At 44.2% G+C, this 13,254-nt stretch overlaps 1 protein-coding gene across 2 annotated transcripts in view; it reads left to right on the top strand.

Moving 5' to 3' along the window:
- The window catches only part of LOC139337295 (unconventional myosin-IXAa-like), a 128,801-nt gene that overhangs the window by 22,676 nt on the left and 92,871 nt on the right, over positions 1–13,254 (top strand). For both annotated transcript variants that reach the window (XM_070971822.1, XM_070971824.1), the window contains exon 2: positions 9,805–10,774. In XM_070971822.1, coding sequence (XP_070827923.1) covers positions 9,872–10,774 — 903 coding nt within the window. In that variant the 5' untranslated portion in view covers positions 9,805–9,871. The remainder of the gene's footprint in view (positions 1–9,804; positions 10,775–13,254) is intronic.

The following is a 13,254-nucleotide window of genomic DNA, read 5'->3' as shown; positions in this document are numbered from 1 at the left end:
TCTGTCTCCGTGGGGGGTTTGTTAGCTGCATCCTGAGAAAGAATGGAACCAGATAAAACTTGCTCTTTTGTTTGTTTGTGCAGTTTGCTCACATTTATCAGCTGACATAAGAATTTATAACGTGCAAAAGTAGAAAAACATTCTGAAAACATTATGGGCTGGCAGTGACATTCTGGGCAGATATTACGATTGTATGTCATTTGAACGGTTGTGGCCTCTGCTCAGACTAACGTTTATTTCACCATAAATAGTATTACAGAAAAGGGCAAGAAACGAAACAGCACTGAACAAAAAAAACAGTATGCAGCTTTAACTGCTGCTGCATCTGCAGCTGGTTACGCAGCTGAAAAGACAGAAAAGAGAGATTTGATGATAAAAACCGTTCTGGATTCTGTTCAGCCCAAAGGGACGAGAAGCGAAAAGCCATTTCCATTATGACCCCTGACTGAAGACAGTGTAACAATGATGTAATACACCGAACAACTAAATAATATCACATTGAGAGGATATAAAACACACATGCCTCTAATTGATTTCAATCAGCCTGTAGCCACGGCAACAGGGATGCTCAGATGATGTCTGATTGAAGTGGAGAGGGCGTCTTCAATCAATATAGTTCCCCACAGTGGTCTTTTTCTGACATTGATGCTCCATTAGCATGTGTGTGTGTGTGTGTGTGTGTGTGTGTGTGTATGTGCATGTGCGTGCATGTGCATGTGTGTGCGTCTATGCCAGGAGGGGAGCAGTGCAGGTCGAGGTGATGTCATCCCCCAGTGGGAAATGTAATAGTGTAGAGGATGAGGAAGTGGCTGTGCATCATGTCTTTAACACACACACACACACACACACACACACACACACACACACACACACACACACAGTATTGACCTTTTGAGGGGACCAGAGTAGGGTGTGCCGGCATATAAAGACATAAACAGTTTAAATGTGCTTCTCCTCTTCACTTCTCTTCTCTTCTTCTTCCTCACCTGTCCTCTCCTCCTTTCCCCCTCACCCCCTCTTCTCTCTCAGTCTGCTTTCTCATCTACCCTTTCCTCTCCTTGTTCCCTCTCCTCATCTTCTTCCTCATTCTACCCTCCTCCTCTTCTTCTCTTGTCTCCTCCTATTTCTCGTCTCCTGCACAAAACAGGCCAAACGAACACAAAGATGCAAAAAAGGAGACATCAGAGGAGGAGAAGCAGCATTTGGACCAAACAGAGCACGAAACCTGTTGTCCTGAGTTTTATTTCTCTCACTCTCTCTTTCTCATGCACACACACACACACACACACACACACACACACACACACACACACACACACACACACACACACACACACACACACACACAAACACACACGCACTCAGAGCGCTGCACTGAATGACTCGGCACTCTGTCTCGGTGTGCACGAGTTTCTGGCAGATGTTTGTGTCTGTGTGGGCTCAGTTCCTGTGAGCTCTACTGGCCTGCTGGAATTCAGGAATTCACACACACACACACACACACACACACACGGCATTTATTATTTAGCTTTTTTTTTTTTTTTTTTAATCTATCTTAACCTTTAACTTTCCAGGGAAAGTTGCCTGAACACATTTTCTGTTTTCTCTGTCACATTCACACTTAAAGTAAATGCTGCAGTCTTAAGGGCTCAATGTGCCTTAAACAAACCCGCTCATCCGACCACGGCTGAGCGAGAGAGTGCTCATACCTGTTCAGAGGAGGAAAAGGCCTCCGTAGAGGCATGGCAGTGAAGGTGAGATGCAGAGAATTGCAGAATGGAGATAAGAGCACACACTTTGAAACAATCTTGCTGTTGTCCACCTGAAACATAACGTGTAGTTCTTAGAAGAAGCCCCCCTTTATTCTGACATCACAAAGGTTTAGGCTCTTTGGCTGCTCTGATGGAGCAGTTTTGAGGGACTGGGTATCAAAAGGAGGGAAACATGCAGATTTACATCCTCCGCCCTCATTTTCCACAGATGCTGTGGTGATTTTTAATAGCAACTCTGTGTTCTTGCAAAATGTTTGACCTTCAACATGTCACACGAAAACAGCTTGTAGCGCGATAAGAATGAATGCTGGCAAAATACAACAAGGCGTTAACAGATTTCATGAGCCCAAGAAGTCAGAGGTTGTTCTAACCTTTATTATTTGTTATTTTGAAAATCCAGGAACACAGCTTTCTCAGTTTTGATTTCAGGGGTCGAGGTGTGAACACGAGGTGTGGCTTCGCCTGAGCTGATGTTTAGGGAACGTGTGTGTGTGTGTGTGTGTGTGTGTGTGTGTGTGTGTGTGTGTGTGTGTGTGTGTGTGTGTGTGTGTGTGTGTGTGTGTGTGTGTGTGTGTGTGTGTGTGTGTGTGTGCGTGCGTGCGTGCGTGCGTGCGTGCGTGCATGCGTGTGTGTGTGCGTGCATGCATGTGTGCACCTACCGTGCATCAGCAGCAGCCAGGAGTGAGGAGTAAAGCCACAGGGAGTTTAAAATATGCCTGTAATCCTTGAATGATCCTTTCTGATGAGTGATCAGGGGTGGGAGCGAGTGTGTGTGGAGGTAGAAAAGAATTACTGTGTGTTACTCACAGCTCAAAGTGTAATTTAACCATGTAGTCCCTAATCTGCAGCGCAATCATCCTCCAGTTAATAAGTACAGTGCGGTCGTCAGTTTTGGGACGGGGAAGCAAACGCACCTTCTGTGTTGAAAGATTTAAAGTTAAGTGAACTTGTGTGTGTTTATGTGTGTGTGAGCAGTGTTGAGGAATGCTGAGGTTTGGTGTTTATTGCTATTACACTGGTGAGAACCAACTGTGGGAGAGGAGGGGGTGTTAACATTAACCAGCCAGACTCTGAGACCTGCAGGACGAGTTGAGCTTCTCATCTGTGTTTAATAGCTTGGATGTGTGCCTGTCCCTGGCAGCTTGTACATGGTCTTAAAGACTCTCTGCCTCCTCTAATGCATTTGTTGTAGACACACAGTAATTTACTGCCTGTTTGCTGCACCGCTGCTGTTGAATATAAGTTTTTATTATCCCTGCGCCAAAGAATTATCTGGAGATGTAGAAACAAAGATGAGGAACTAACTTCCTCATCTCAGCTGCTGTGGAGAAAAGGCTGAAGTGTCAGTGTTCATGGCTGCAAAGTCTGCACCAGCCGTTCATGGAAAGGACTTTTAAGGGAGGGTTCAGTTGAGCTAACTTTATTAGCAACAGGACAGGCAACGATAAGGCTACATTTCAGGTTTTATCCCATTTAGTAAAGGGATGCAGAAAATATTGTGTAGCACCAAGGCGAAAAGCCAAAGGAGTGCAAAGAATCTGAGAGGGTGCACAGTGATGATTAAGTTACCTTGTTGGTCATATGAAACAACAAAATGAACAATGGAGGATTTTGGTGGCGTCATCGCACACCTACATTAGCAGACAGCTGAAATACAATCAGACTAATCCACAGGAGCAGCTTTGCAACTTGACTCATAAGATGCCGCACAGGTCAGCAAATATCATCCGTCATCAGGAGAGGAACTGTACGTGATTTTACACAACTTCTTTATGGAAACACAAACAGTGAGCAATATGGTGACCTGAAGTTGTTTTTAAGCGGTTCTCTTCATACAGCACAATCATCTTTTATTGTTTATTGATTTATGTTCCCAGGGTGGAATAAAGTGAATCATTTCAGACGCTTATTGTTAATAAATACATAAGATTTCAGCTAATGTTCACCTCAATCATATTTTATGCACAAAAACAGATAAATGCACGCAATAATGTGCTAACACAGCAGCTAATGGACTAATGCAGCCACAGTGTAGACTTGCAGGCTTAATGGGAGAGACAGCAGTGCTGATGTCTGGGAAGTTGCAGTGGATAATTAATTTATTGCTTTTCAGATAATATTTCAAGCATCCAAAGCTGGTTGATCGTTTATATTTAGAGTGTAAATATCCTTAAACTTTGGTCATACACAGTGGACACAGCTTGCCTAGAGCTGAAAGTATGAGTTCATTAAGTCAAAGTTAACTGCTACTACTATTATAACTATATTTTGATAGTTGATTAATCTTTTCAGTCATTTCCTTCAGCAAAAATGACCAAACATCTGCTGGTTTCAGCTTCTCAATTTGTCCAAATTTGATGCTTTTCTGTGTCTTGTATGATTGTATTCTCATTATTTTTTGGGTTTGGACACTTGGTTGGACAGAAAAAGACATTTAAAGACAATCAGTAATGAAAATAATTGTGAGTTACTCCTGTCTGTCACTTTCTCTCTCCATCTGTCTCTCCTTTCCATTCTCCATCTCACTCTTTAAATATTAAAGTCTGTTTGGGAGGAGCTCTGTTTTCTAATGTGAGCAGTTCTCCTCCACCTGAATGATGGCTCTGAATGGTTGTGACCCGCGGCTGAACCTGCGCAGCCATCGAATGACTGACACGCTCTCATTAAGACGTCCACTACTCTTTCAATCTCTCTCCATTTTAAAGCACGATCTCATTCCTCCACCACGTCAGCTCGCCGCGTTATCTCAACACGCTGTCAGCACTTCAGATTCGACCGTGTCAAAACAAGACGTAACAGACGTTTAGCCTCCTCTGCTTCACCACCTCTTCTCCTCGTCTTCTTTCCTCAGCTTTCTTCTTCTTCTTCTCATCTCGTCTCCTCGCTGTGCCTGACTTGTATCGCTCTCCAGCTCCATCCATCACAATCAAAACTCCGTCAGCCGTAGTTTTTGCGGTAAATGCTGAACATACAGTATTAAGATCACGTCGATCTGTTGTACTCAGCGTCTAATAGCCGTCCAGTTCCTGCCTGAATGACCTCACTGCACGCAGCTGTTCGAGGAAATGCCAGAAAAATGTTTTTCATCTTCCCAAAATCTTGGCGGCCAGCGTCACAGCTCCACGCATGTGATTTGTCAGAGCCTCAGCTGGTATGTAACCTTGGCTCCTCAGTCTGACCTTTGACCCCTAAAGACCATCCGTCAGTCCCCACCCCTGGTCCCTCTTATGCTACTCCTGAAGTCTCCTGCTGTCCAGCTTGCTGCTTCATAACGTCTCTGCAGACAGGCTGCTGAAAGCAGGCAGAGAGGCTAATCTTCTCCAAACTGCTCTGGAGATCCGCCGTCCAGTGGTTCTCTGCTGGAGGGGGTCTCAGTTTAACTTGAGGGGAAGGGGGGCCTTAGGTTGTAGGTTGCAGGCCAGAATTAAACTTGCTAGTTTTGGGAAAAACGTCATTACCCGAAGTAGGGATTTAGATTGCCCCCCCCCTTTAAACTGGTAATCCGCAATATCCTTTTATTTTGGTGACATCTGTGGGGCTTTTGAACGGTATTTCCCAGAGATCATTCCTGTATCAGTACTGTAATGTCTGTCTATTTAAATTACTGTAGCTGTCTGTCTAAAATGACACCAGCTGCTTAGAAACTTTGCTGTTCCATACCAATCAGTGATCAGTGAGTGGAAGGGCAGAAAATGCATCTTTTAATATCGTGTCTTGGTGGATTTCCATGTTTGTTTCCTGCTGGTTCAGAAAGCATATATTTATCTTGAGGTGTTTTTAAAAGTGTTTGGGTCAGTAAGGAGAAATACATGCAGGATAACAGTTGGTACCTAACTCAGTGAAACACACACACTCCCACACACCTACTGTATCTGTGTCATCTGTTCTCATTGTAAAAGCAGCCTGTCTTTTGCCCCATAGCGGCTAACGTGTTAGCAGTGAGACGAGCGCTCGAGGACGGCGGTCATAAGTCACAGTTTTCCATCTTAATGATTCACTGAATTAGACTGACAGCTGAGGTCAGCCAGCTCCGGAGAACTGAAGAAGACGAGCTGTATTAAGGCTGGTTTCAGTAACTGTGTATTCATATCAAACTGGAAAAGTAAGCAGGTGGAATCCGGTTCTACAGAGCTTAGAAAACAGCTGAAGGTTGTGTGCATATGAGCTTTTTTCAGTGGAACTGCCGTGATTAGTGGATTCACTAATCTGCTCAAATCATGAGTCAGGTTCAGCTTCCCTGAACTTTCACGCAGCCGTGGACCAGCAGCAGCCATACTGACAGTGCTCACCTCAAAGTGAATCCAAACCAGAGGAAGAATTACAGCTCATGATCCGTGTTGCTCCATCCACTTTTCTTTAATCCTCCTCAGTCCAAATATAAACAAGCATGGTTAGCGGGCAGTTATGAGGCAAGAGTTGATGCTGCAAACGTGTCCCTCGAGTGTGTCCAAAACCACTGCCTCATTCACTCATTCACTACCTCCTTTATGATACACTCTCATTTGTGAAATAGTGAGCAGTAAATCAAGATTTTGGACACTGATCAGTTTGTGTCATCACTGTCAGGTGTAGATTTATTTGTAGAGAAATGGCTGACAGTAAATAGTGCACTAAACTTTTCATTTGAATATATTCCTGTAGCATTAGCTATTATTAGCCCTGTCAATCATCACAAAGAAGCCTCTGGGTTGAGATAAAATGACGAGAGGAGGAATGAAGAGCACAGATTTCATTAAATGTTTGTCCTAAACTCAAAGGACACTTCTGACTCACCATGAGCTCTGGAACATCTGCCGAAAATCACATGGATGCTGTCTGGAGACCAGCAGCAAATAAACAAATCTGTACATTTAAATCGGTTTGTAGCAAAGTGCTCTTTCATGTGGTCGAGGCCTGTCTTCATCAAAGGTCACATGACGTCGACATGTTGGGCTTTAGCGTGCTTCTCCGTGCATCTGCCATAGGCTTCAATAGAGCCGGCCCCAAACGGAGCATCTGAACGTGGGTATTATGACGTCATCGGCCTTCTTTCTTTTTTAGTGTCTTGGACAAAGTCAGGGAAGGAAAGACCACAAGCAAGTAAACATGGATGTAAACAGAGCTGTATTTAAAAGACTTAAAAAAAATCAGCTTTGCAGTGTTTTACGAGGAAGGAAATGCATTCAGCACATTTGTTTCAGCTCGATTCACACAACGCAGAGTGGCACTGAAAGTAAACATGACTTGTTTGTTTAGAGGAAAACTCTGCGGGGCACCTTTGGTTTACTGTCGGGTTGTTGTGATGTATTTTAGCCTTTTTACTTTTACTCTTGCGGACTGTGGTGGGGTAACTGAGCTGCGTCTGTCCCGTTCTTCACCAGATGTTGGCTATGATGCACAATTTTGTTGTTTGCCAAGTGGAAGAGCAGGAAAAGGAAGAGATTGAGACACTTTCCTGTTGTTTTGATGTTTTAATGTGGATGGAGATCTCAAGAAAACGTGTGGAAAAGCACATTGTCAGATTTAAATTGCTAATGTAATTTAGTTAATTTGTTTGTTGATAAATCAACTCAGTGTATATGTTATCTAACAGACTACTGATCAGGGTTTGATCTGCACTCTGGGACCTTCGGAGTGAAACAGATTCGTTTTTGGTTTTGTTCTTTATTTGCACAAGCACCACACACACCCAAAAGAAACCCCACCAGGAAGCACAAATGGACCATGAATGCAAACTGTATTTACATTTCTGCATAATAGACTTCAAACTCTGACCTTTTACCCATTTGAACAGCTCATTAGTGTTCCAAAGAGTGGCTGCTTCAGTCACGGCGGACATTGTTTTCAATCTTGTGTACTCTCTTTCATCCCTGTCTGTTTCTGAGCTCAGTCGTCTCTGCCTCCGCTCCATCTTTCATCCCACACAGTTCACCTCTTTGTGTCTTACAGACACCCAGCTGTCTATTTCCTCTCTCTCTCTCTCTCTCTCTCTCTCTCTCTCTCTCTCTCTCTCTCTCTCTCTCTCTCTCTCTCTCTCTCTCTCTCTGTGTCTGTGTGGTGGTGGTGGGCTGCTGCAGACTGCTGTAGGTGGTCAGGATCACTCCAGACAGGAGGGTCTGTCTGGGGCGCTCGGAGGACGACTGGCTGGCTCGTCCTCTCCTTTTTTCTCTCTTTCTTTATCTATCTGGAACATGCACTTACTGCAGCTGAGAGAGCCATTGAGGAAAATGTTATTCAGCAACAAAAAGGGAGAGATTATTTAAATGAGGGTCTAACACGGCAGTGGTCCAGTGTGGCCAGTGAAATGTGGAACTCTGTTTGTCATTTAAGGACTCTTCTTTTTTGCCTTTGCATTATGGTTCCCAATAAACAGGATAAACAGTTGGAGAAAGAAGATAGAAATTTTAAAGTGTGATGCATGTATTTGTCCTGAAAGTGAAAATCCAGATCACAGTCAGAGAGAAAGAAGCAAAAACATCACAAGAAAACAGCCAAAAAATGCAAAAAGGAAATAGAAAGAGATGATTGAGTGCACTGACTCAGAAAAGTACGATTATTGACAGGAGCTGAAGAGCAGCGGGCGAGAGGCGGCTGGCGGGGATCAGCTAAGCCTTCACGGTGGTGGTCTCGGTGTGGCCTACATTTAAATTGACTTCTTGTTTTTACATTTTGGTACTGCACTGATCCTTCCTCTTGAGGCTCTGTGCCTGAAACACAATCACATATAGTCAGGTTTTTGGCACTTGTGTCTGCATTTAGGTGTTATGCAGCAGAATAGAATGAGCTTCAGTTCACAGATCAGACCAGTATTAAACTGGAAATGCAAAAGTCTGGAAGAGGTTTCTCGTAACATTCCTCTCAACAAGTAATAATAAGTGAACGAATGTAATAACACTGACATTGATGCCAGAAGAAACATGGCAGGTGTTACTTCTTGACACAAAACTATCTGTAATTGTGCTGTGATATAGGAGAAACAGTTAAAATGGCATATTTTTAAAAGAATTTCTTCCAAAAAACAAAATTATATGTACTTTAAATCAATTGAAATTATGTTTGGAACACTCAATGCTGCAGAGATTACTGACTCGCCTGAATAATAAGCTTTTAAAATAGTTGCTTATATTGAATTTCAGTCTGGTTTGGCAGTATTTTATATGGTCATTTAAGGTGAAAGCAACTGATAATGCAGTTCAGAGAGATAAACATGCATTTTTGAACACACATAGCATTGCTTTGCATCAGTAGCTTATAGTTAGCAGTAAATAATTGTAAGTAGTCACTTGAAAAGAGGGTTTCATTGGCTTCATCTCTGTCTCATAATCAACATATTCAACAGTAATTTACAGTTAATCTTTTTTTTTTCAACATCACATTTGTCACTTTGTAGTCTGTGAAACTGGGCCATGTGTGTGTGTGTGTGTGTGTGTGTGTGTGTGCGTGTGCGTGTGTGTGTGTGTGCAGACACAGAATGAAGTGCTGTGTTCACTATCAACAGGGAAGTGGTGAATTACACCATTGTGCTCTCATTACAGCCACTTTTGTGTGGAAGGTGGCAGCTGTTAATCTTGGCACACGGCTAGAGCCTTTGGATTATCACATGAGTACACACACGCACACACGCACGCGCGCGCACACACACACACACACACACACACACACACGCACACACACACACACACAGGGTATGTGGCTCTGATAAGCTGGCCAGTAGCCTTTAAATTCATGAAGCAGCTACTGTTCCTCATTGGTTTGAATAGCTATCAGTTCTTGTCTGTCTCTTTGACTCTTCTCATGCTGTTCTTTTGTGGCGTTTGTGATAGTAGTTCCCTTTACGATCCAAAACAGAAAGCCTATTGAGTCGGCCTTCCCTGTCATGAGACAGATGAAATCGCCATGACTCTACTGACCCTGTTGTGACTCAATGTACTGGAAATGCCCGAGGCTGTGAGGACATCATGTCTGAGAACCTAATTTCTCCTTTGAAACCTCGTTGTTCTGTTTCTTTGCTGCCATGTTTAACCCCCTCCATCTCCTCTCTCTCCTCCTCTAGTTGGGATGTCCTGAGTCAGTCCTCCGGGCCCAGAGAACGGTGTGCTGATGGGACCTGCTGCGCCACCATGAGCTTACAAGATGGCGGCTGCAGCTACGCCAGCAGCGCCAACATGGCCACCGCTAGTGGCAGCATGCGGCGGCGCCTGGAGGACCAGGAGTTCACCCTGCGAGTCTACCCAGGCGCCCTGGCTGAGGGCACCATCTACTGCCCCGTCAGTGCCCGCAAGAACACCACAGCTGCCGAAGCCATCGAGTGCCTCATCGAACGGTTGCACCTGGACCGTACCAAATGCTACGTGTTGGCAGAGGTGAAGGAGTTCGGCGGGGAGGAATGGATCCTGAACCCCGGCGACTGCCCTGTTCAGCGGATGATGCTGTGGCCGCGGAGCGCCCTGGAGAACCGCAGCGGCCTGGGTAGTGGCGATGACTACCGCTTCCTCCTGCGGGAGAAGAACCTGGATGGATCTATTCACTATGGCGGCAGCCTGCAGATGTGGCTGCGGGTGACTGAGGAGCGTCGGCGCATGGTGGAACGGGGCTTCCTCCCCCAGCCCGCAGGGAGCGACCCTCCGTCCGACCTCTGCGCTCTCCCGGAGCTAACAGAGCGCGCCATTTTGGAAAGCCTTCGTGCACGTTTCCGCCAGGAGAAGATCTACACTTACATCGGGAGTATTCTTATTGTGATTAACCCCTTCCAGTTCCTGCCAATCTACAATCCCAAATATGTCAAATTGTACGACAACCACACGCTGGGGAAGCTGGAGCCCCACATTTATGCTGTGGCAGATGTGGCGTATCACGCGATGCTGCAGCGACGGAAGAACCAGTGCATAGTCATTTCTGGTGAGAGCGGGTCTGGGAAGACCCAGAGCACCAACTTCCTCATACATCACCTGACTGCACTCAGCCAGAAGGGGTTCGCTAGTGGGGTGGAGCAGATCATCCTGGGAGCGGGGCCTGTACTGGAGGTAAGAAACTCTCTCGACAACACTAGAAGTATTGATGAAATGTCAGTTTGTCAGCAAAATAGCTCCAATTCTTATGAACAATTTGGTTCTTAGTATAGAACAGACTGTTTGATTTTGGAGGTGGTTCAGATCTGCATTGATGATTGATGAACCTTTCAGTGTTGTTGTATGTGTTTGTGCTATGAGTGCATTGCGCATGACTGCCTGGTATGACTGTAAGACCACCTGACTCTAAAGAGCCTTTTTCACTTCAAGAACTGTCTCAAAAACCCATGAACCTTTTCATGAACTCAGGAACTTGGCCTGGAACAAACCTGCAGTTTCATCTAGAGGAACTTGTGTTTAACTTAAGTTTGTGGTCCGGAGTTCCTTCCCCCAAAAAGGCAAACAGGAATGTGTAGAACTTTTCCTGATTTAGCTCCTGAGTAGTAGAGTACAAGTTCAGTCTGAGACAACTGACTGACAAGTCTGAGATGACCTTCAGAGGAGCTTGTAGATTTTCTGACCATATCAAGTGTAGATCTATAAAATGAAAGATGTTTCATAGCAAGACCCAGCAGATAGTGAAGATCAAGAAATGTGTGACCTTGAGACCATGACTTGTTGTCGTGCTACAGTCATGGGGACTCCATAATGTAAGACTCAAATATTCTGCTATACGTGTCCTGTGCTGCTGTGTTTTTTAAGCCATGCTAACATGGTCTAGCTGCACTTATTGTAGCAGTCAGCTCAAGCCAAGATGAATGAGACTCATATGTTGTGAATTAGACGGCCGTAGAAAGGAAGTGACAAAAGCCTGATGAAATCTGAAGAGAAGTCAGCAGGTTATTTCTCTGGCGTTGGAATGTCAGCTCATGAGACGAGGCATGAAATGGATTATAGAAATGTCCCTCTGAAACTGGAATGCCCCAACATGCAGGGAAACCTATATTTAGGCCCGGCCTTACCACATATGACTCTTACATATATGTTGTTTGACCCAGAAACTGTTTCTGTCCAATCTCTGCATTGATGGATGAAAAAAATCCTAATGGAATGTGCTCTAATCCGTCCTGGATTATGAATCAATAAAGTTTTATGGATTATGGAATTTCATTGGGAATTTCATGTTTTGAAAAGGTCTGTTCAAGGACAACATGTTCTTCTCCAGCCTTAGAAATATGACTCAGTGACCTCTGCACCTCCCAATAGTTTGCTGTTTTCTGGCAGCCATTTTGTTCCACAGCATGCGGCTTCCTGTCAGGACGTATGGGGATGTCGTGTCAGCACACAGCTGTGCATGTTGACACCGTGTGCGTCCCATGTGGAGATCTGTACAGTAAAACCAGACAGTCGTTTGGTCAGTTGGATATACAGTTCGTCATCTGGAAATTCTGGATCACCTTTTGGATCTCTTTGCTGCTTCCGGGGAAGAATCTTGTAGCTGCAGCTGCTTTCGTGTTTACACTTTTCTTGCGTGAAGAATAAATGGTGTCTGGCCTCTATGGAATTTTTTTGTAAGATTTCCTGCAGAAGCCTTACAGGCACACAGTTTTCATGTGACTACTGCTTCATACATCCTAAGAATCTCTTGCAGAATAACAAACAAGAGGTATATTACATGTGATTAAAATGAGTGGTGTCTTGGCTGTGTAGCTCTACCACGTTACTGTGGTTGAACCTCACTGCCAGGTGGGCAGAGTTGCACTTCTGTGCAGCTGATGATTTGACAGTGGTGACTGAATACCTGTCAGAGCTCTGATGCCAGAGGCGACAGCGCAGGGAGAGGCTTGTTTTGATGATAACACAGATAGAGGCACGTTACTCTCTGAGGAACTGGATACTGTGCGGTGGCTTGTGTGCTTTGTGTGGAAGCATGACTGTGTCCCATGTTAGCACTTCCCTATCAATCACCTGTCTCACCGAAGTGTGACAAACAAGGTGCACAGCAAAGTCCACCTTTGGTTTCCAGTTTCTTGTTTGTTTTCCAGATGTAGGATATATGACATCATGGGGACGGTGCTCTTGATGAAAGAAAAAAATAATTGATTTTGTTTACGTTACAACATAGTCAAATTTTTAAATGCATTATCTGTCTTTCCTGACTATCGCAAGTTGTAAAGAAACACTTTGACATTTTGAAAATGCACTTGAGAGTACTCTTAAGTCTGTACACTAAACATCAGGTTAAAACCAAAACCATAAAGACTGGAAAGCCTGGTTCTGTTTGAAGATAACAAAATCCACCTACCGACACCTCTAAAGCTCTCAGTTTGACAAGTTGTATCTTGTTTGTTTCACATGTACAAAAACCAAAGTGTAAACACACCACACAATAATGCCAATTTGCTGTTTTACAGGCAGTTATGGAAGAGTTAACTTCCTGGAGTGTCTGTTGCTAACCTGGCAGCTATTCCAAGCCAAGAAATAACATCCAATTGGGATTTGTACTCTTCAATTTTTGTAAATAAACATGATAATTAGTGAATTTTAGAGGTGCT

This window comes from Chaetodon trifascialis, chromosome 10 (genome assembly GCF_039877785.1).
Source record: "Chaetodon trifascialis isolate fChaTrf1 chromosome 10, fChaTrf1.hap1, whole genome shotgun sequence".
NCBI lineage: Eukaryota > Metazoa > Chordata > Actinopteri > Chaetodontiformes > Chaetodontidae > Chaetodon > Chaetodon trifascialis.
Note: the sequence above shows the minus strand (reverse complement) of the source record. Positions and strands in the feature narration are given on the sequence as shown.